Raw genomic sequence first — 24,642 nt, forward strand, 5'->3', positions numbered from 1 at the left:
ATCCAGAGAAGAACTGATACTAACCCTACTCAAACTATTCCAAAATATAGAAAAGGATGGAATCCTCTTTAACTCATTTTATGAAGCAAGCATAACCTTGATACCAAAGCCAGGTAAAGACATCACCTGGGCTTGACCTCCTGGCCTAGGATTCTGGTTTTGGTGCTGTGTATCTCAAAGACCAGTTAGGAATTAATCATGGTAGTAACTATGATACTTACATCCATGATGGGAAGAAGTGGGAAGATAAATCCAGGCATTCATTAAAACCAAAAAACTAAACTCACTGCTGTGGATTTGACTCGACTCATAGCGACCCATCCTTGGGTTTTCAAGGCAGTATCTCTACAGAAGTAGATTACCCAATCTTCCTTCCAAGGTGTGGCTGGTGGATATGAACCACCAACCTTCTGGTTAACAGTCAAATACCTTAGGCACTTCATTATGTCATTGAAATTACTCTAAGTACTTGGAAAACAACTTGGTCATGCATTTATTTCAAGAGCAGTATAAATATTTATGCATTTTGTCTCAATGCAGGGATGTTTTTAGTAAGTGAGTGATCTGATAGCTATATATAGATATACATACATAAATGTTTATGTGTATATATGCATATATATAAATGTATATGTGTATAAACAAACAAACAACAGAAAAAAAAAGCACTGCTATCGAGTTGAATCCAACTCATAGTGACCCCTCCTTGGTTTGTGTGTGTGTGTGTGTGTGTGTGTGTGTGTCTGTGTGTCTGTGTGATTTGGGTGAAAATTTACAGAGCAAATACACTTTCCATACAGCAGCAGTTCACATACACTTTGTCTCATGACATTGACCACAATTTACCACAATGCAACAGCTCTGCTCCCACTTCCTCCTGATAGTTACCTCTTCCCTGTGTCCATCCCTCCATGCATCCCTGCCCCCTGAACTGTCTCCCTGTGCATAATCAGCCCTTCTTTCTCCCTTGATTGTTCTCTCCAAGGAGTGTATCCACCTCAGGTAAATGTTCAACTCATATGCCTGTCTTTTGTTTGGTTGGAAGCCCCAAATGTGGATTCAATTCCAGACCTGAAGGGCAGCTAGGGGCCATAGTCTCAGTGGTTCCACCAGGTTCTATTGAACCAGAAAGCTTAATCTCCTATTCTAATGTCTTAGAATGACACTATCTCCAAAGTCTATTCCAGCTTTAAATATCTAAAAACTCAACCAAGGAAATTCCAAAGATTTGACCCCTCTGAGAATATTTGGTCTCTTATATTTTAGAAGAGATCCCTTTTTGGCGCAAATGGCATGCACTCAACTACAAAACAAAGGTTGGTAATTCTCACTCAGTGGTACTGTGGAAAAAAGGCTTGAAGATCTGCTTTCATAAAGATTACAGCCAAGAAAATCCCATGAACCAGTTGTACTCTGTAACACATGTGGTTACCGTCATGAGTTGGAATCGAATCAATGGCAACAGGTTTGGTGTTTTCATTGTTTTTGTTTTGATTTGTGGTTTAAAAGAATTGGAGAGAAGGTACTAACCTTCCAAAAAATATCATGACCCACATGAAATTTATTTAATTAAAATTGACAAAACTCATTAAGTACATTTTAAAAGCACTAACAGAAAGAACAAAAGCACAAAGGAGAAAGGAAGGGAAGGAGACAGAGCCAGTCTTCAATTCAGTACAGATAACGTTCATGAAATTTTCCAGGAACCCAAGTAACTACTGACCAAATGTCCAAAGACTCAGTTTGGGCCCTAGGATATTTTTAAATAGTTAATCTTTTATGGAAAAATGGGATACACGAAATAACCATAATTTTTTTTTAAATTTGTGAATTTTTTCACAAAAATATTGTAAGAGGATACAAATAAAAATAATTATTGCTTGACAATTAGGTTTATTTTTAAAAAAATAAGAGTAAAATATATGTTCCAGAACTCCTGGAACATAAAACACATAATTCAAGTGAAAGTTAGCATAGGATTTATTTTTCTTTAGTTTTAAAAATCCAGGTGAGCCCTTTGTTCTAATTAGCAGCTCCTGAAGATTTTGCTTCACTGTAGGAAGCAGCTGAAACTGGACTACTGCCAGGGAAGGAGTTCAAAGTAAAGGCCGTGCCATTCACAGTCCTATTCTGTTGCCTAGACCCAAGGGCTTATCTATATCCCGAGAGAACATTCTCATCATACTCCTCTAAACCCTACACACAGTTTCTTTCTTTTAGAACCAAGACCACTGGGTCTACACTGTCTGCTTTTACCCTGGACCCTCCTAGTGCTTCATTCTCACATAACACTCTGAGATTCACCATATAGTGAATATCCATATTCTAGCTCCTTACATACATTTTCTCATTTAATCCTTAGGGCATTCCTAGAGAAGGACTGGGACCTCTGGTAGCATAGTGCCTAAGGCACTTGACTGCTAACCAGAAGGCTGGTGGTTCAAGCCCACCAGCCACTTCTTGGAAGGAAGGTTTGGCAATCTACTTCTGTAGAGATACTGCTTCGGAAACCCAAGTAGGGGTCGCTATGAGTCAGGTCCAACTCTATGGCACATAACAACAACACAGAAGGACTGAGGTTTACAGAGTTTGTATTTTAAAATGATTAATACACTTGGCTGCTAACTGAAAGTTTGGGGGTTCAACTCCATGCAGAGGCACCTCAGAAGAAAGTCTTGGTGATCTACTTTAGAAAAATCAGCCACTGGAAACCCCATGGAACACAGTTCTACTTTGACATACATGGAGTCACCATGAGTCAGAGTTGATTTCCTGATTTATAGCTGGCCTGAGGTCAGATCACTAGAAAGGAGAATGTTGTTCAAACCAGGAGCCAGGTAGGCAAGCTCAAGTTCATACCATGACACGACTGCCTGCCTCCAACCACTCAGCTGCATAAAGTTTTGGGAAAATTGCTTGTCACTACTGTTTTGTTATCTTTAACAGTCATTCATAAAATACATAATTATTGAGCACCTCCTCTGTGCAGGTCAATGTGCTAAGCACCATTGGAGAGAGAAAGTAAATTAAAGGCAGAACCTGTCTCCAAGGAGGTTTACAGATTAGCAGAAGCCCTTATAGCCAAAGAGAGCACTTTCAGAGATGATGTCTTTGTGCATTTTGGACAATAATTATTTCATTAAGTTCATTCTCAGTAGAAACCTAAAAGAACACTTGAAAAATACTAAAAATAGGAAAATAGACCAAGATATTTCAACCAAACATTTCTAAAAATCAATTATTACATACCATACTTTATAAAATCATATACTATTAGATAATAAGGAGCTCTGATAGCATAGTGCCTAAGGCACTTGACTGTTAATGAGAAGGCTGGCAGTTCAAACCTACTAGCCACTCCTCGGAAGGAAGGTTGGGCAATCTACTTCAGTAGTGATACTGCTTCGGAAATCCAAGGAGGGGTCGCTATGAGTCAGGTCCGACTTGACAGCACATAACAACAACAACACCAGATCATAAGCTCCTTAGTATAGGTAAGTTCTCCTATGGCACAAATGGTTAAGCAGTGAAATTGTTAGAGATATGCCATGCCATCTTGCGTGGCTCTTCCGGGTTCTTCTTCATTCCCTGATGCCCCACCCAAGGTCATAAGTCAGTTAAAGGAAGTTGAAACTGAGCTTCCTGCAAGGCACAAATTTTAAAAGGCAACATAGCCTCTGATAGGTTAAGACCTCTTCCCCCAGCTCTGATGTACAACCTCCTAACCCCAGGTCTATATAAGATCACCCTCTTCCTGCTCTTCCTCTTCTTCCTCTCTCTTCTCTTCTTCTCTTCTTCCTCTTTCTTTCTTCTTCTCTTCTTCCTCTTCTCCTCTTCTTCCTCCTCTTCTTCTTCTGTCCTTCCTCAGTGCAGTCACCCTTTCGCTTCCTTAATAAAATCTCCTGTTGGGTACCCTGGTGTGTGGCGTGGTCGTTGAGTGGCGACGGAGCTCTAACATTGGTGTCAGAAGCGGGATTGCTGGTGCCCCCAATTCCTCATCGGAGGGTCCAGAACCCCCCATTCTTCTGGCACTCCGACCTGCCCCCCAGAACCCACGACCATCTTCCCTGGCACCTTCCCAGCAAACAACACCGGCAAATCATCACCTTCGCCCCGGCCTGGGTAAGTCCTCTAATGACAGCTCGGGTATCTGAGTCCTAAGTCCTAGGTGACTAGAAAAACAAGACTCCACTCCAGAGCGCAAACCGGGTACCAGGTTTTGTGTCTCCCCACCGTGAGCCCAGGACTCACCAGGACAAGTCCGGGACTTGCCCATTCAGCCCCCACCCACTGCAGGGATGCCTCAGAAGGTGGTGTGGCCCCATTTTCAAGCCCTCTCCCCATGGTCGGACGCCTCCACAAGGAGCCTAGGCTTCCACACTTAGGACCGGGTCCTAAGCTGGGGTGCGCAATCTGTACCTTGAGAGACATCTTAAGTTGTAGGCGCCGCCCTTTGTCTTGCTTCTGGTCACCATGGGCTCTGGATCCTCTATACCCTCAGACTACCCCCTGGGGTGTTTGTTATGGAACCTTGAAGGCTTAGATTTAAAGCCCAAGTGTCTCATATGTTTGTCCACTCAAATTTGACCCCAATATAAATTGGACAACCAAAACGTTTGGACGCCTAACAGCTCACTTGAATCTGGTCTAATTCGAGACCTGTATAACATTTGTGAGCACCAAGGAAAATGGTCGGAGATTCCCCACATTCAAGGCTTTTCTTCTCTCCATAGTCAACCTTCCCTCTGCTTGCTAGCTAATCAACAATCCCCTCCCCTTTGAGTCTGTCGGCCGACTCGACCAGCAGATGATCCTCCTCCTTATCGGGGAGAGCCACAAGCAGCTCCACCCCAGGCTCTAGTTCCTCACTCATCCCCCCCAAGCCCACAAGAGCCTCCCACTCCCTCCCCTCCTCCTCCTTCTCCTCCCTCCGCCCCTCCCTGCATGCCAACTCCACCCATCACTCGCTCCAAGGCCCATAAATCATCTGACCCTGAAGTTTCTCAGTCTGCCTACACGATGGCACCCTTGCAAGAGGTTGCCAGAGCTGAGGGAATTGTTCAAGTCCATACCCCTTTTCCAATGGCTGAGCTGGCTCTCATTCAGTCTAGGCTTGGATCTTTCACTTCCAACTCTGCAACCTTTATCAAACAGTTTCAATTCCTGACACAATCATACCAGCTAACCTGTCATGATATTTCTGTTGTCCTAACCAATTCACTTACCTCTGAGGAGAACAAAAGAGTGCTGGAGCAGGCCCGTGCCCATGCAGATCAAGAACACCTCACAAACAATCATCACCCAGCAGGTATGGATGCTGTCTGTGATTGAGACCCAAAGTGGGACTACAATACTCAGGCAGCTACCGACGCCAGAAACAGGTATGTTAGCTATCTACTCCATGGCCTATGCCAAGCATCCATGAAGGCTGTCAATTATGATAAACTAAATGAAATTATTCGGGATAAAAGCAAAAATCCATCTGCCTTCCTTCAGAGACTGATTGAAGGCCTCCGGCAATATACTAATCTAGATCCGGAGTCTGCCAATGGCCAGAGACTAGTTATGATGCACTTTTTTTCTTAAGCCTACCCCGACATTAAGTCTAAGCTAAAAAACTAGAAAGGGGTCCCCTCACTCCCCAGGCAGAAACTCTCGCAATTGCGTTTAAAGCCTATAATGGCCGAGATGAGATAAGAGCCAAACAAAAATACCAATTGTTGGCACAGGCCATCAATCCCACCGTGACACAAAGCCCCAATGGGGGACCTTCCAACCCTCCGGGACCCTGCTTCCGATGTGATCAACAAGGCCACTGGGCTAGTGAAAGCCCAAACCCCAAACCTCCCATGAGGTCCTGCCCCAAATACAAACAAAAGGGACAGGGGTTTCGACTGCCCCCTGGTGTCCACCCACCATCGGGTCGCCGGCCCCCCCACTCCCTCAAATGACCTTATCAGTCTGGCGGCAGAAGACCTGTGAGGAGGCCCTGGCTTGTTTGGCCCAATGCGGATCACCACCCAGGAGCCCAGGGTAACCTTCACCGTGGCAGGTAGGATGATCGCCTTTTTGATTGACACTGGTGCCAGTTTTTCTGCTTTATGAGAGTACTGGGGACCCTCCTCCCTGTCTCAAACCTCTACAGTGGGGTAGAAGGTCAATCATGTCGCCCCCTACAAAATCCCCTCCTATCGTGTACAATTGGTAATTTTTCATTTTTACATTCCTGTTTGGTCCTCCCTTCCTGTCCTGTTCCCCTGCTGGGTTGAGATATTTTATTCAAAATTGGCACTTCCATCCAGTTTTCATTTCCGGATCCCTCCAGCACTCCAGCGTCCTCCCTCTGTCTTTTACTTTCACAGGCTGTCCAGTCCCAGCTCCCCTTTCCCCAATGGCCTATTGACCCTACCCTGTTGTTGTTGTTGTTGTGTGCCGTTGAGTCGGCCCCAAACTCATAGCAACCCCTCCTTGGGTTTCCGAGGCAGTATCACTACGGAAGTAGGATTGCCCAACCTTCCTTCCTAGTTGACCCTAAAGTCTGGGACATCCACTCACCTTTAATAGCCAAGTGCTCCCCTGTTAAAATCCTTCTCAAAGACCCTTCCCAATTTCCAGCTCAAGCTCAGTATCCCTTGCCACACTCTAGTCTTTTGGAGTTACTGCCAATTGTTACAGATCTGCTCAACAAGGGCTTCCTACAACCAACTTACCTAAACCCTCATGTACTGTCAAACTCTCTCTTCGCCAACACCGCTTAGCATCCTCTGTCTGATCCTCATTATTGCACTTGGCCTCATACTTGGGTTAGGCCTAGCTACCACAAAGGACTGGACCACCTGACACTTACATTGCAGGCCCCACTCTGTTTCCAGCGCAACATAACAAGCCCCCCATTGGGACATCTCTCGCCTAAATTATGCAACTACACTATACAACTGCAGCCTCCAACAGATTGTGCTTCTTACATAGTTACCCAAAATGCCCCTTTTATTAAGCCCGTAAGATTTACAGGCCCTCCCCAGATCAGTAGTCAGGGACTTCTCAACAAAAATTCAGGATTCTGTAACAGCCAACATAGTCCATGTGTGACCATGTATCCATGGACCCTTGTAACATTCCCCAACCTCTCCCGGGGGTGCAGAATAAAAACTTCTCTTTAACCCCTCCTCCTTTTCGTGGACCAGGAACCTCCAGCCACCACCATCCAACACTGGTGAGTTTCCTATTTTTGACTAGTCTCCCAATTCTGGGCACCTAGATCCCAAGTCCTGGTTCCATTTCCAGAGCCTCTGTCCACAAACTGTGAGCTCACGTCAGTCTTTTCCACTCCAAAGGCTGAGGTACCCTAGGGACACCCTGGGTTCCCTGTCTTTCCACAGCATAGCCGTTCCAGACTGAAGACTACAGCAGAGATGTCCACTGTTTTCTTCCAGTCTCCATTTCCAAGATTTTGGCAAAACTACTGGGACACTGGTCCTTTGACTGAATCTTTCCACCGGGACTTAAGGGATCGTGGGTAACCAGAACTCCAAACCAGACCCAACTACTCTGCTGGGGTGTCTCTTACTCAATCTCCATGCCCTGGGGCTGGCTCGGGACTTACATTCCAAATGCCTAATTTTCTATTGCAATACTGTTTGGCCCCAATAATAATTCTCCATGGCCTGAGTAAGGAACTTTTGATTTTAACATCCTCACTGATCTTGATCATTTCTGTCACCGCACAGGCAAATGGCCAGAGGTTCCCTACATCCAAACTTTCTTTTACCTGTGCTCCCATTTCTCTCTCTTTCTCTACTTTACTTGCAATACCACCCAAATTCTCCTAACTCACGAAACTCCTATCCAAATCCCCTCTAAAGACTCCTCAACCCCTCTCAATTTCCCTAGCCTAAAATATTTGGGGTTAGAGTCCCCGCTTGGCTGAGTTAGGTAGGGTAGAGGGTTTGAGTCCCTCTAGCAGCTCTAGTAGAGAGTTCACATTCGGTTTTATTGGGTTTGGTGTCTGTATGTGTGACTGTTTAGTGTGAATGATATATGTGAAGTTCCAAGATGAAAAGTCGCGGAATTTGAATGGGCCTGAAGTTGCATTCCATGTGAGGTCAGACTGGCATAATGGTGTGGCTTAGCCCTCTGTTCCAGGGTTTATATGGACACACCTTAGCCAAAGACCCACCGAAACCTTCGTAAGAAGGGCAGACGACCAGGCATCAGAGAGGTCCTTGGGACTTGTCTTTTGTTTTGTGTGAGTCACTGTCACTATGGGAAGTACCCCCAGTAAATCTACTGTGTTAGAATACATGATCAAAAAATTTTCCAAAGAGATTTAAAGAAGATTATGGTGTTAGCCTCAGTCCATCTAGATTAAGAATCTTTTATGAGACCCATCCACCAGAGCATCCAACTTCCTCTTTTTCTTACCACCTGAATCTCTTTCATCCCCATTTTATACACCACCCCCTTATTCAGGACAGGCACTTTCATCTCCACCTCCTGCTAACCCCACTGCACCCTCTCTGCCACCCCCACCTTCCTCTTCATTAACATCTCCAGACACCACTTCCTCAGAGTCCTTTTTTACCCTTCCCAGTGAGCAGCCACACCCATTCTTAACAGCCCCTTCTCTGTCCCTTATGTGAAGTGGCTGACTTTGAAGGTGTTATCCATGTCCATATTCCTTTCTTCCTCACCAACTTATCTCAGATTGAAAATGTCTGGGTTCCCTTTCTCACAATCCCACCACCTACATTAAGGAATTTCATTACCTCTCTCAAGCCTATGACTTAACTTGGCATGACATTTATGTCATTCTTTCTTCCACTTTAAATTCTGACAAAAGGGAGAGTGTTCTTAGGGCTGCTCAGGAACATGCCAATCAAACTCATTTAACTGACTCTACCATGCCAGTAGGACCAGAAGCAGTTCCTGGGCAGGACCCTAGATGGGAATACCAACTAGATACCCAATCTGGGCAGAATGGCCACACCCGTAGAGACAAAATGCTCCAGTGCCTCCTAGCGGGCCAACAGACTATTTCACATAAAGCTGTTAACTTCGATAAACTGCAGGAAATTACTCAACTCCCTTGTGGCGATCACTCTTCAGAACAGGAGAGAATTAGACTTACTAACAGCAGAAAAAGGCGGTCTTTGCCTATTTCTGGGAGAAGAATGTTGTTTCTATATAAATCAGTCAGGTATAGTACAAGATGCAGTCAAAAGACTCATCGAGAGGGCAACAAATGTAGATCAACATCTATCCACTAACAATGGTCCACCTTTTTCTTCCCTCTTTTTGGACTCCCTACCCTGGCTCCTACCATTCTTGGGTCCCCTAATCTCCATTGTGTTGATTGCTACCATGGCCCCCTGTGTTCTCTGTTTCATTCAATCACAGGTCTGCCAGATATCTACCCAAATTTTGCTACAGAGAGCAAACCAAATGATCCTTCAAGCCAAAGACCTGGAAGAGATTCCCTTGCACTCGTGGAGACCACCCAACTAATAAGATACCTTGGCCACCTAGGCTCCACTGTTTCCCTGTTTTCGCTTCCCTCCCCTAATCGTTGCAACCCAGCCTGTCTTACAGGTCCCAGAACACCAGATGCCAAACATGTCCAGCCGACCCCTGGAAGTCGACACCTTTAGAAGCCTCTTCTTCGAGGAGCTCTACATGCTACAAATCGCCAACCAGGCAAAACAACCCAGCATCTCTGAAGTTGAAGCAAAAGAAAACTGGTTTTGGTACTACAAGAGACAAACTCCAGTGCATGTATAGACTGGAAGGCCCTGCTTCCAAAAACACCATGCCCCTCACCAGCAGGAAGCAGCTCCAGAAGATTGACCTTCGCCCCTTTTCCCACAAAAAGGGGCCATTCTTTTTTTTTTTTTTTTTCTTTTAAAAAACCAAAGAGGGGGGAATGTTAGAGATATGCCACACCATCTTGTGTGGCTCTTCAGGGTTCTTCTTCATTCCCTGCTGCCCCACCCAAGGTCATAAGTCAGTTAAAGGAAGTTGAAACTGAGCTTCCTGCAAGGTGTGAATTTTAAAAGGCAACATAGCCTCTGATAGGTTAAGACCTCTTCCCCCAGCTCCGATGTACAACCTCCTAACCCCAGGTCTATATAAGACCACCCTCTTCCTGCTCTTCCTCTTCTTCCTCTCTCTTCTCTTCTTCCTCTTTCTTTCTTCTTCTCTTCTTCCTCTTCTCCTCTTCTTCCTCTTCTTCTTCCTCCTCTTCTTCTTCTGTCCTTCCTCAGTGCAGGCACCCTTTCACCTCCTTAATAAAATCTCCTGTTGGGTACGCTGGTGTGTGGCGTGGTTGTTGGTGCTGACAGAGCTCTAACAGAAATACTAACCAAAAGGTTGGTGGTTCCAATACACCCAGAGATACCTCAGGAGAAAGGCCTTGCTCTGTTTCCAAAAGGTCACAGACATGAAAACCTTATGGAGCAGTTCTACTGTACACATTTGGGGTCACCATGAGTTGGAATCAACTTGATGGCAATGGATGGGTTTTTAGATAATAGGATTTGAAAACACCCTACTTTTAAAAAAGTGACATAAGAATTATGATGCAATAATCATAGAATATTAAATGTATACATGAACTGACAATTTAAAGTGTTTGTGGTGGTTTAAAATATTTTATGATCTGATTTATACCATTTGGAGGTAGGATAAAGGACAACTGAATTAAAACTTTCCATCAGAAAACCTTGTTTGGGGGAGGCAGGGTGAGGGAGACCCAGTCAAGCAAGTACAACACCCAGCCCAAGTTCTGTATTTGCATAATCACAGATTATTTAGAAGCTTTTCCATAGGTTGGTATAGTGTCTGCACTCATTTGCATCTCTTTCCTTCAGTGGATTCCTGGCAAAAGCCAATCATGGTAAGCCAGGGGCCCTGGAGGAAACTGCAAATAGATTGAGCTACCTGGGTGGTGCAAACAGTTAATGTGCTTGACTGCTAACCAAAAGGCTGGAGTCCACTCAGAGATATAGAAGGAAAATCTGGTGATCTAATTTTAAAAAATCAGCCATTGAAATCCTTTTGATCACATTTCTAGTCTAACACACAAGGGATCACCTTGAATTAGAATCAACTCAATGGCAACTATTAACCTTATTGTTACTGTGACCTTGCATGTGAAAGGTGTATTTTTAGTGATGGTGTAGAGAAGAGAATGAGGTAAGAGGTCATGGTGGTTAGGTACATTTTTAAATTCTGCTGGCCACAGAATTCATAATTTTATTCTCATTTCTCAACTAGCTCTAGGTTGTTTTTTGGACCAACCTAAACATTGCAGTTGGATGAATATATTGCACAGCTCTTCAGCTTGGCTTTATCCCTTAAACAGTCTCAAGGTTTCTGGACTCAAACAAAAAGAGACCATCTTGGAAACCATCAGAAAGGCTAGTGAACAGAATCCTGAAGAGCTACTGCCCTAGGTTCCCTATACTCTCCATTCCACTGTCATATTGCAGGCTGCAGGCATGCCTGCACACTCTGCTCCCTTTACAACATCATGCTTCATTTTCTCAATACCTGCCTGGGAAAGCACATGTTGTTGTTGTTATGTGCCGTGGAGTCAGACCCAACTCATAGCGACCCCCCCCTTGGATTTCTGAGGCAGTATCACTACAGAAGTAGTGCCCAACCTTCCCTCTGAGAAGTGCCTGGTGGGTTTGAACCGGCAGCCTTCCGGTTAGCAGTCAAGTGCCTTAGGCACTACGCCACCAGAGCTCCTAAAGCACATAGAGTAAACAAATTATCTACTGTTGGTTCTCACAGAATACCCATGCTTTAGGCTGGTGGAAGAAATGTCAGCATTAATTTAGAGATGGGCAATTCAAGTACAAGAATAAATGGCTAACCAGCTCAATCGAACTTAAATACAGAGCTTCTGTATTCTAAATGATAATGGAGGCTCATTAAATGACCCTTCTTCTGTTACCTATTTTAAAGTCTTTTTTATGATTATTGTTGCTGTTAGCTGCCATTGAGCTGGCTCTGATTCAGAGTATCCTCATGTATAACAGAATAAAACATTGCCCAGTCCTGTGTCACTTTCATGATCATTGCTCTGCTTGAGTACACTGTGTCAATCCATTTCATTGATGGTTTCCTTAATTTTCTCTGACTCTTCACTTTATCAACCATGATGTCCTTTTCTAGAAATGTAGCTTAGAGACAATAATAAGCTAGACACGATCATTCAATAGTATTGACCAGGCTGGACACAGTTGGTGCTCAGCACATGTTTGAAAAATGAATTTAAAAAATGAGATTTTAAGAAGAAAAAGACTGCATTACATAGAATAAGCCATCCCACTGGTGAAATGAAGATTTCTTCCTTTTTCCTTTACTTAAGGTGGTTTCAAAGTTGCCTTATTACTTGGCTAAAACAACTTCAGTTAAAATATATGATCTGTCACAAGCTATTGATTTCAGAGAGGGAAGGCAGTTCATATTCTTGTATTTCATTACTAAGTGCAGCTGTACACACAGAACCCTGCTTTACTAACCTGACATTCTACAGGAAATATTGATAACATTCTGGCATTAAAATGTAGTTACCCTCAGCAACAGTGTGATCATTTTCTCCTCTCAATTAATATTAGAAAACCATTTCTACAATTTTTTTCCAAGTGGGTTGAATCACATTTTCTTAGGGGAGTATTTCTACAAAACAATGATTTTTTTAAGGCAAACCACAGACACATTCATTCCTTCAGGCTCTTACTTTGCAAAAATGGATTTAATTCAATAAAGCAGTAATTTTGGGAACTACACCACCATCCAATATTACTAGGTTACATTGCAATATGGTGATCCCTTGCCCCACCAAAGAGTCTATGTAAAAGGCCAAACCAATTACTGTCCAGTCGACTCTGACACATGGTGACCCCATGTCTGTCAGAGTACAACTGTGCTCTACAGATTTTTCCATAGTTGATTTTCGCAATTAGATCCACAGACCTTTCTTCTGAGCCATCTCTGCATGGACTTGAACAACCAATCTTTTAGTTAGGAGCCAAGAATGTTAACTGATGTAAAAGGCAGGACTCAATATGAAACCCCACTAACCTTTTCTTTCTTTTTTTTTTCAGAAAAAGGTATAGGTATTTTATACCAAAAGAGAATGAAATAAAAATATTTTAATAACAAGTTGCATTTATTCAGGAAAGAAAAGAAACAGAGCAACATTTCTGTGAGTCCAAGGATGGAGTGGCACAAAGATGAACCCAGGACATTATATGATGGCTCCAGTTGAAGCCCTGTCCTGTCACCATGAGCTGAAGGGCTCTGACATCTATTCTCTAACTCTCCAGGCTCAAAATCCTTATCTGAAAAACCAGAGAGCTGACTAATTTTTTCCCAACATCTCCTCTAATCCCCAGATTATACACTTCTAAGATTTTTATTTTTCTGGGTCATAACAGAGACAACTTATGGTAGTTCTGACTGGGAACACATGGACTGTCTGAATTCTTTCTTTTTACATAGATGTAGCCTTAGTTTCTTCTTTTGAGTTCCCCAGTTTATCGACAAAAAAAAAAAAATGATTAGCTCTTTAAGTTTAGAGATTTAATTCTTACAATGAACATGAACATACTGTAAAAAAAGAAAAATGTCAAACCTTGTTAAAATGATTTTTGGTAGATTTATTCAGTAAACATTTTAGTAGACATCTTTAAAAGTCCAAAATCCCAATATTTTAATGTCATTTAAATTTTTTGGGAAAACAAATTTTTCCAGAACACAAAGCAATGACACTCACAATGAATCAATACTTGGCTCAAAGTATGAACTTCACTTAATTCCATTAGGGAAGGAGAGTTACAGTGCATGAGTTAATATTCGCCGTGCATGTGAACATGAGTTTTTTTCAAACAAGATCCAGTATGTCTTCTTAGAGTATTTTATGTGCATTATTGCAATTGTTCTGTAAATTTGTAAAAGCCTTAGGACTTTATCTTTCAATTATATATGATATGCAACACTTGTTTCCAACACCTGCAGAGAAATTTCCCATACACTGAAAGAAACTCTGCTTTCATCTTATTAAATTAGTGCAGTTTCAATTTCACATTATCTTTAGTTGCTCAGCCTGTAGTATTACAAGTTTATTGCTTCTGCTTGGCTATACGAAAAGTTGAAACCTAAAGTCATTTTCTGCTTTATCGACTTGCAAGAGGAAAAACTGAAATTATCCTGGTCATTAAAGAAAGTACTTACAATTTTTTTGCCTTCTATTAACACTGTAGAAATATTTGTTTCAACATTTCGCAGTATCACAGTTCCTTTCTGTTCTCTGTAGATGAATTCTTTATCTGTAAGAGAGTAAATTAAAAAAGAAGCATAAAACATCAAAGAACTCACTTAGGCTTTTGGTGAACATTGATATGAAATAAACAGATTGTTCTGGAAAAATATATCCTACTTTTCATCAAAAGTTCCTTTAAATGTGGTGAAATATGTCCAGGTCATCTTAATATAACCATGCGTTAAACTTTTCCCTGAACCCCTTATCCTTCTCTAAACACTGACATATGGCACAAGTTTAAATTCATATACACAAACAATCTTTGGAATGTGCTAGAACATTTGTGGGCAGGACACATAGTAGTGACATCAAGAAATCTGCTACCATATAAGATGGAGATAATTGGTGGTATGAGATAAAGATTTTAAGGAAAGAGATCCCAGATAAGCAAAGCACTACTGAAGAACAACAAAATAGGACGTTTCAGACTCCCTAATCTCAACTACACAGCCATAGTAGTCAAAACAGCCTAGTATTGCTAAAATGACAGACACATAGACCAATAGAACAGAATGAGAACCCAGAAATAGATCCAACTATGGAAATCTGATTTTTGACAAAGGGCCAAAACCCATTATATGGGGAAGAGATAGTCTCTTTAACAAATGGTTATAGCAAAACTGGATATCTACTGCAGAAAAATGAAAGAAGATTCATACCTCTCACCACTTAGAAAAACTAACTCAGGATGGATCAGACCTAAATGTAAAACATAAAACTATAAATATCATCAAAGAAAAAATAGGGACAAACACAGGGGCTCCAATTTATGGCATAAATAGACTATCAAGCATAACAAAAAGTACACAAACAGCAGAAGATAAACTAGATGACAGATACTTTCTAAAAATTAAATTCTTATGTGTATCAAAAGACTTCTCCAAAAGAGTAAAAAGAGAACATACAGATTGGGAAAAAAATATTTGGCAATGACATATCCAACAAGGGACTTATCAGTAAAATTTATAGAAAACTCTTAACATCTCAATGTCAAAAAGACAAACAATCCAATTCAAAAATGGGCAGAAGACATGAATAAACACTTTACCAAATAAGATATTCAGGTGGTCAACAAACACATAAAGAAATGCTTGTGATCATTAGCCATTAAAAACCAAAAACCCAAACTCACTGCCATCAAGTCGAACCCAACTCATAGTGACCCCTCCTTGGGTTTCTGAGGCGGTATCACTATGGAAGTTGATTGCCCAACCTTCCTTCTGAGGAGTGGATGGTGGGTTTGAACCACCAGCCTTCTGGTTAGCAGTCAAATGCCTTAGGCACTATGCTACCAGAGCTCCTCATTAACTATTTGAGAGATGCAAATCAAAACAACGATGAGATATAATTTTACCTCAGCAAATATAGCAAAGTTCAAGATAGAAAACAACAAATGCTGGTGTGGTAGTTCGGTTCAGTTTTTGTGTCAACTTGGTTGGGCCTGGTTGAGTGGCTGGGCAGCTGGTGGTAGTTAATCCCCATGAGGAGACTGGTAATCAACTCCATGGTGGGATCTACCACAAGAAGCTGGGTAGCTGCCTTTGGAATGTGGTCTGCTTCCTGTATATAAGGAGAAGCCTTTGGGAATGGTTTCCAGCCTATGGCACGCTTGGACCCTGCATGTAGCCGTGTCGTTGCTCAGCAACCTGCTATGCTCTGATAACCTTGGGACTTACAATGGACTTAAGTTAATGGCCTGCTGTGTGGTTTGGTAAAATCGGGACTGTGCCTTTTTACTTGTCAACCTTGGGGCTTCTCAGCCTCAGCAGCCAGCAGCTGTCTGAATGAAGAAACACCTCTAGCTCCAGTGGGTCAGGAGCAGGAGGTAGAGCTGGACCCTAAGGTTGAAGGGCTTTCACCCAGCCCCTAGAGCCTGGCACTTTGAACTTGGACTTAAAGCCTCCAAACTGTAAGAGAATAAATGCCTGTTTGTTAAGGTCACGCCATTTGTGGTATATTCCTGTCAGAGTAGCACTAGGTAACCAGAACAGCTGGTAAGGGTATAGAGAGACTGTATCTCTCATACACTGCTGGTGGGACTGTAAAATGATACAACCACTGAGGAAAATGTTATGGCACTTCCTTAAGAAATTAGAAATAGAAACATCATGTGAGCCAGCAATCCCATTACTAGGAATACATCCTAAAGAAGTGAGAGCTAAGACAGAAATAGATGTATGAACACTTACATTAATGCAGCACTATTCATAATATATCACAGTGCCTAAGGCACTTGACTGCTAACCAGAAGGCTGGCGGTTCAAACCCACCAGCCACTCCTTGGAAGGAAGGTTGGGCAATCCTACTTCCGTAGTGATACTGCCTCAGAAACCCAAGGAGGGGTCGCTATGAGTCGGGGCCGACTCGACGGCAAATAACAAATAACAACATAAAATTCATAATAGCAAAGAGATGGAAACAACTTACATGTCCATCAAACTATGGCACAGACACACAATGGAATGCTATGCAACATTAAAGAATAATGAAGAATCTGTGAAACAACTCATAATGTGGATGAATTTGGAGGATATTTTGCTAAATGAAGTAAGTCATTCATAGAAAGATGAATACTTTATGAGTTCACTATTATAAAAAGTCAAAGAAAGATTTACACATAGAAATAAACTGTTGGTTACTAATGATGGGTGGGGAAAGGAGGGAAAACTGCTAGCTAGGTAAGAGATATGTATTGATTTGGGTGCAAGGAAGGGCAACATACCAAAAGTGGGTGACCAGTACAACATTACCAAGGAAAAGGAAAATATGGAAGGGTGCACAAGGGGTACAGACAAGAAAGGTAAACAATATTACATATATTCTGATATATGCAATATATCATGTATTCTGATAATACAGAATTGTGTATGTAAGGTAGAGGGTTGATGAAAGAGGGGAAGGCCCACAACGAGATGGATTGACATCATTTGGCAGGTGATATTTCTGCATAGTATTTGTATGAGCTATAAAAATGCCCATACATATAGTGAAGCTAATAAGAGACAAGGTTAGGATAATTTCTTACCCACAACCAAACACCATGAGGGAGTGAGCCGCTGGGCCTACGGGTTTGGGACCATGGTCACGGGGACATCAAGCTCAATTGGCAAAACACAATACACAAAAACATTGTTCTACATCCTACTTTGGTGAGCAGCAACTGTGGTCTTAAAAGCTTGTTGTTGTTGTTATTAGATGTCGTCAAGTCATCTCTGATTCATAGTGACCCTATGCACAGCAGAATGAAACACCACCTGGTCCTGCACCAGCTCCATGATCCTTGCTATACTTGAGCCCATCGCCACAGCCACTGTGTCAATCCATCTCCTTGAGGGCCTTCCCCTTTTTCATTAACCCTCCACCTTACCAAGCATGACATCCTTCTCCAGGGAAGGGTCCCTTCTGATAACATGATGTAAGTAGGTGAGACAAAGTCTGGCCATTCTCTTCCAAGGAGCATTTTGGCTGCACTTCCTCCAGGACAGATTTGTTAGTTCTTTTAGCAGTCCATGGTACTTTCAGTATTCTTTGCCAACACCACAATTCAAAAGCATCAATTCTTCTTCAGTCTTCCTTATTCATTGTCCAGATCTCACATGAATATGAGGCGACTGAAAATATCATGGCTTGTGTCAAGTGCACCTTAGTTCTCAAGGAGACATCTTTGCTCCTCAGCACTTGAAAGAGGTCCTTTGCAGACAACTTGCCCAATCCTATATGTCATCTGATGCCCTGCCTGCGGCTTCCATTGGTGTTGACTGTAGAACTAAGCAATGTGAAGTCTTTGACAACCTCAATCTTTTCTCCATTTATTGTGATGCTGCTTTATAGGTCTAGTTGTAAGGATTTTTGTTTTCTTAATATTGAGATGTAATCCATACTACAGACTGTATTTTTCAGTCTTCATCAGAAAGTGTTTCAAGTCATCCTCACTTTCAGAAAGCAAAGTTGTGTCATCAGCGAATTGCAGGTTGTTGATGATTCTGCCTCCAATCCTGATGTCACGTTCTTCTTCATATAGTCCAACTTCTTGGATTATTTTCTAAGCATACAGATTGAATAAGTATGGTGAAAGGATTCAACCCTGACACACTCCTTTCTTCATTTTAAATCATGTAGTGACATCTTGTTCTGTTCGAATGACAGCCTCCTGGTCTATGTACAGGTTCCTCATGAGTAAAATTAAGTGTTCCCATTCTTCTCAATGTTATCCACAATTTGTTATGACCTACATAATCAAATTCTTTTTCATAGTCAATAAAACACAAGTAAACATCTTTCTGGTATTTGCTTTCAGCCAAGATCCATCTGACATCAGCAATGATATCCCTTGTTCCACATCCTCTTCTGAATCCAGTTTGACCTCTGGAAGTTCTCTCCTTTTCTAAGGAAAAGGAAAATATGGAGGGGTGCACAAGGGGTACAGACAAGAAAGGTAAATAATATTACATACACAATTCTGTATTATCAGTAATAGCAACCATTACTGTCAATATACTGCTGCAACTGTTTTTGAATTATCTTCAGTAAGATTTTACTTGTGGGTGATATCAATGATATTGTTAGATAGTTTCCACATTCTGTGGGATCACCTTTCTTTGAAATGGGTACAAATATGGATCTCTTCCAGTCAGTTGGCCAGGTAGCTATCTTCCAAATATTTTGGTATAACTGAGTGAGTGCCTTCAGTGGGGCATCTGTATGTTGAAACATCTCAACAGGTATTCCGTGAATTCCTGGAGCCTTGTTCCTCGCCAATTCCATCAGTGCAGCTTCGACCTCTTCCCTCAATACTATTGGTTCCTGATCATATATCACCTCCTGAAATGGATGAAGATCGACCAGTTCTTTTTGGTTCAGTGTGTATTCCTTCCATCTTCTTTTGAAGTTTCCTGCATCATTCAATATTTTGCCCATTGGATCTCTCAATATTGTAATTAAAGGCTTAATTTTTTCCTCAGTTCTTTCAGCTTGAGAAATGCCAAGTGTGTTCTTTCCTTTCTTTTTCTAACTCCAGGTCTTTGCACATTTCATTATAGCAATTGGCTTTGTCTGCTCAAGCTGCTCTTTGAAATTTTCTATTAATCTCTTTAATCCTGTCATTTCTTCCATTTGCTTTAGCTAATCTCCACTCAAGGGCAAGTCTGAGTCTCTACTTTCATCCATTTTGGTCTTTTTCTTCTTTTCTCACCTTTTTAATGACCTCTTGGTTTCTTCATGGATGATGTTCATGATGTCATCCCATAATTCTTCTGGTTTTTGGTCATTGGTGTTCAGTGGATCAAATCTATTCTTTAGATGGTCTCTAAATTCAGGAGGGATATATTCAAGATCATATTTTGGCTCTTGTGGACTTGTTTTAATTGTCTTCAACTTCAAGTTGAACTTGCATATGAGCAGTTGATGGTCTGTTTCACAATCAGCTCCTGGCCTGGTTTTGGCTGAAGATGTTAAGCTTTTCAATCACCTCTTGCCACAGATGTAGTCAATCTGATTCCCGTGTACTCCATCTGGCAAAGTCCACATGTATAGCCACCATTTGTGTTGTTGAAAAAAGGTATTTGCAATGAATAAGTCATTGGTCTTGCAAAATTCTATCATGTGATCTCCAGCATTATTTCTGTCACCAAGGCCAAATATTCCAACTACTGGTGATTCTTCTTTGCTCCCAACTTTTGTATTCCAATCACCAGGGATAAGCAACACATCTTGATTGCACATTCAGTCAATTTCAGATTGCAGAAGTTGATAAAACTCTTCAATTTCCTCAGCTTTGGCTTTCGTGGTTGGTGTATAAATTTGAATAATAGTCATATTAACAGGTCTTCCTTGTAGGTGTATGGATATTATCCTATCACTGACAGCATTGTACTTCAGGACAGATCTTGAAACACCCTTTGTGTTGATGAACGCCACACCATTTCTGTTCAAATTGTCATTCTCAGAATAGTAGATCATATGGTTGTCTGATTCAAAATGGCCAAAACCAGTCCATTTCAGCTCACTAATGCCTATGATATCAATCTTTATGCATTCCATTTCACTTTTGACAACTTCCAATTTTCTTAAATTCATACTTCATACATTCCATGTTCCAGTTATTAATGAATGTTTGTAGCTATTTCTCCTCAATTTGAGTCATGCCACATCAGCAAATGGAGGTCTCAAAAGCTTTATTTCATCCATATCAGTAAGGTTTGTTCGACTCTGATGATGCAGCTCTCTCCCAGTCATATTTTGAGAGACTTATGACCTAAGGAAGACCTTCATCCTCTTGCACTGTATTGGACAATATTTCTGGGCTATTCATAAAGTTGCACAGTAATGTATCAGACAGTGTTTCTCTGCTATTCATAAGGTTTTCCCTGACCAATTCTTTGGGAAGTGGATGGCCTCTTCTTTCTTCCTAGTCTGTCTCAGTCTGCAAGCCACACTGAAACCTGTGCACCATGTGCAACCCTGCTGGTTATTGAAACACCAGTGGCACAGCCTCAAGGCTCACGGCAACACACCACCACAATATGACAAACCAACAGACAAGTTTGTCTCCCTTGGCTGTTCGAAACTTCCCCACTCTTCCCTTACCTGGATCCCTGCCACTTTCCTGCCACTTGGGGATGGGACCTGGGTTCCTCCCCTTATTTGGAGCCCTGTCATTGCTCCTCACTCTGTCCTGGTCCTCCTGGCTTTTCTTTCCATTCTCCCACTTTCCTGCTGTCTGGGGTGGGTGGGGCCTAGGTCCCTCCCCTTACCTGGATCCCTGCCACTGCTGCCACTCTGTCCTGGTTCCCCTGGCTTTTCTCTACTTTTCTCCACTTTCCTGCTGCCTGGGGGTGAGGTGGAGAATGGGTCCATCCCCCTAGCTGGATCACTGCCACTGCGGCCTTGCTCTGTCCTGGTTCCCCTGGCTTTTCTCTCCTTTCCTACATTTTCCCTCCACCTGGGGGCTGGGGCCTGGGTCCTTCCCCTTACTTGGATCCTTACAGCTGCTGTCTCACGCTATCGTGGTCCCCCTGGCTTTTCTTCCTTCCCCCACTTTCCTGTTGCCTGAGGGTGGGGCCTGGGTCCCTCCCCTTTCCTGGATCCCTGCAGCTGCTGCCTAACTCTCTCCTGGTCCCTCTGGCTATTCTCTCCTTTCTGCCACCTGAGGGGGTGGGAACTGAGTCTCTCCCCTTACCTGGATCCCTGCTGCTGCTGCCTCCTCTGTCCTTGTCCCCCTGGCTTTTTTTTTTCCTTTTCCCCACTTTCCTGCTGCCTGAAGGTGGGACCTAGGACCCTCCCCTTACTTAGATCCCTACCAGTGGTGCCTTACCCTGTCCTGGTCATCCTGGTGTAAAAACTTATGAGCAGCCATCTAAGATGTGATTAATGTTCTCTTCTCACCCAGAGAAAAGAAAAAAAAAAAAAAAAAAAAAAAAAAAAAAAAAAAAAAAAAAAAAAAAAACAGAGACACATAGAAACAGTTAGTCCAAAGGACTAGTGGACCTTGGGAATCTAAGCCTACACAATCCTGAGACCAGAACTAGATGGTGCCTGACTAGCACTGCCAACCACTCAGAAAGGGATGAAAATTGAAGATCTTGGATAGAGTGGAAGAAAAGGAACAAAACTCAAAAGTCATAAAAATGACCAGACTTTCTGGTCTGATAGAGACTGGTGAAACCCCTAAGACTATGGCTCCTAGTCACCCTTTGGGCCTGGAATTGAACTCACTCCATGGGTTAACTTCCAGCCAAGCAATAGACATGGCTAGGAGGTGACAAATTACACCAGGGAGGTGTACTCCTTATAAAAATCAACAATGGGAGATCAGAAGGGCAGCACTTGCACAGGGAAAAAGCTCAGAAGGCATAGGAAAGAAGGACACAGGGAAAGGTAATCATAGGGAGGAAGTGGGAAAATAGCTGTTACATTGTAGAGATTACACATAGTCAGTGTCACAAAATAAAATGTGTTTGAACTGTTAAGTGGAAAGTGAACTTATTCTGTAAACTTTCACCCAAATCACAATAAAAAATCTTAAAAAAAAAAAAAAACAATAAAAAAGGCTGATCTCCTTTTAGATCTGTGAATGGAGAGACTCTTGCTCTGACTAAGATGTCCTACAGAGGAAGTTTATGAAGAAAAAGAAAAAAAAAAACAAAAAAACTTCTGCCTTACAACTATATTCACTAACTTGAAACATGAAAGATAGAAATGCAGTGACTTACTGGATTAATATTATCTCTGTTTTCTTGGAGCTTATTTGCTCCCATGTGCATAGGACTGATCTTGAGATGAAAGGTGATGTTAAAATATCAAATATTATTAATAAACATAAAAGTTAGAACAGTGAGGATTTTCCTAGTGAGAAATTGGTTTTCATGCTACAAAATTGGGTTCAATCTACCCGTAAGCACATGAAATGAGCAATTTCCTTGCTTTTCTTGATGAAAGTATATTTTCATAAGATAACAAATGAATCATGGTTAGAATGACAAGCAGTATTTTGTCTCTTATTCTTATGCCTTGGTCCCATAGAGTATAATATAAAATACACTCACTTTGTAAAATGATACTGCTCAAGTATCATTCAAGTTTTTTTTTTTTAACTTAAACTACTCCCTTGAAGTATTGGACATTTTAAATAGTTTGACAGACTTACATCTGTAGCTACACAGAATCACTAACCATTCTCTAATGTGCCATGTATTTTTTGTTTGTTTGTTTTTTTGCTGCTATACCTTTGTCTGAACTCTTTTATCTGCTTAATATGCCCCTCATTCTGGTCTTTGATGGTCCAGCTCAGTTCAGACAGCCTATCAAGGAAAAATAAGGACTCCTTCAGGCAGAATTAATACTCCCCTGTAATGTAACCAACAGCCACAACAATGGACTCAAATACCAACAATTATGAAGATGGCACAGGACTGAGCAATGCATTTTTCTGTTATACTTGGGGTCACTATGAGCCAGAGCTCAATCAACAGCAACTAACAGTACTAGCAGCTAGAACAATGAAGTGAACCCACTTGATTATCTTACCTCTTGTGACTTTGCATTGCAATTTGTTGCTGTATCTGATTCCTCAACTAGAATGTGAATTCCTTGAAGGCAGGAAGATGGTCATTGTTTTTTCCTACATCCCCAGCATTTAGAGTAATGTCTGACACACAGTCACTCTCAATAAATATATATTGATTACATGAAAAAAGATCTCTTTTTCTCATCATCATTTTCTTTTAATTTTAAATAACTAGCAGAAACAATGTTCTATTCCTTTTTTTGGGTTTTTTTTTTTTTTTTTTTTTGCCTATTTTGTTTTATTTTCCAGATACAATTTACTTTTATGTTCTGATTGCTAATACTCCAAAACAAACCAACCCAGTGACATTGAGCCAATTCTGACTCACAGTGACCTCACAGGATTCCAAGATTGCAAATCTTTACAGAAGCAGACTGCCTCATCTTTCTTCTGTGGAGTAGCTTGTGGGTTAGATCCACTGATCTTTTTTTTTCATCAGCCAAATCAAAGCTCATCAAAGCTTAAACACTACACCACAAGACCTCCTTTTTTATAAAATATTTCATAAGATAGTCATCAACAATGCAATTTTTATAAAATATAAGAACTAATCTGTAATACTTAGCATTTGAAATGTCTATAAAATACCACTTCCTACCAAATCAAACCAGGATACCTTATATAAATACAGGAATCCAGGTCTGGGATAGGAGGTGTATAAGACAGCAAGGAAGTATCTAAATATACTAGAGTCATGTACAAATAACTCAGAAAACAACTTGAAGAGGCTCCCATTGGCCAAGGATAAACTCAGAGCATCTGTAAAAATAGCAACTGCATGCAGAGAGATTGGAACTCTCATACACTGCTGGTGGGACTGAAGAATGGTACACCCATAATGGAAATGGTATGGCGTTTCCTTAAAAAACTGAAAATAGAAATACCATTCGATCCAGCAATTCCATTACTAGGAATATATCCTAAAGAGGTGAGAGACAAGACATAAACAGACATATGCACACCTATGTTCATTGCAGCACAATTCACTATAGCAAAGAGATGGAAACACCCTAAATGCCCATCAACAGATGAATGGACAACAAAACTACAGTACACAATGGAATACTATACAACATTAAAGAATAATGAAGAATACACAAATCATCTCACAATATGGATGAATTTGGAGGACATTATGCTGAGTAAAATAAGACAATCAGAGAAGGACAAATGTTGTTGTTGTTGTTGTTAAGTGCTGTCGAGTCGTTTACAACACATAGCGACCCCATGCACAGCAGAACAAAACACT

The 24,642-nt window shown here is 41.5% G+C and overlaps 1 protein-coding gene across 1 annotated transcript in view; it reads right to left on the reverse strand.

The window, feature by feature from the left end:
• Positions 1-24,642, reverse strand: part of DPP6 (dipeptidyl peptidase like 6) — a 1,548,106-nt gene that overhangs the window by 716,656 nt on the left and 806,808 nt on the right. Inside the window, exon 4 of the mRNA XM_007952098.2 lies at positions 14,242-14,336. Coding sequence (XP_007950289.1) covers positions 14,242-14,336 — 95 coding nt within the window. The remainder of the gene's footprint in view (positions 1-14,241; positions 14,337-24,642) is intronic.

This window comes from Orycteropus afer, unplaced genomic scaffold, assembly GCF_000298275.1.
Source record: "Orycteropus afer afer isolate SDZICR_OR568_19922 unplaced genomic scaffold, OryAfe1.0 scaffold00324, whole genome shotgun sequence".
NCBI classification, from domain to species: domain Eukaryota; kingdom Metazoa; phylum Chordata; class Mammalia; order Tubulidentata; family Orycteropodidae; genus Orycteropus; species Orycteropus afer.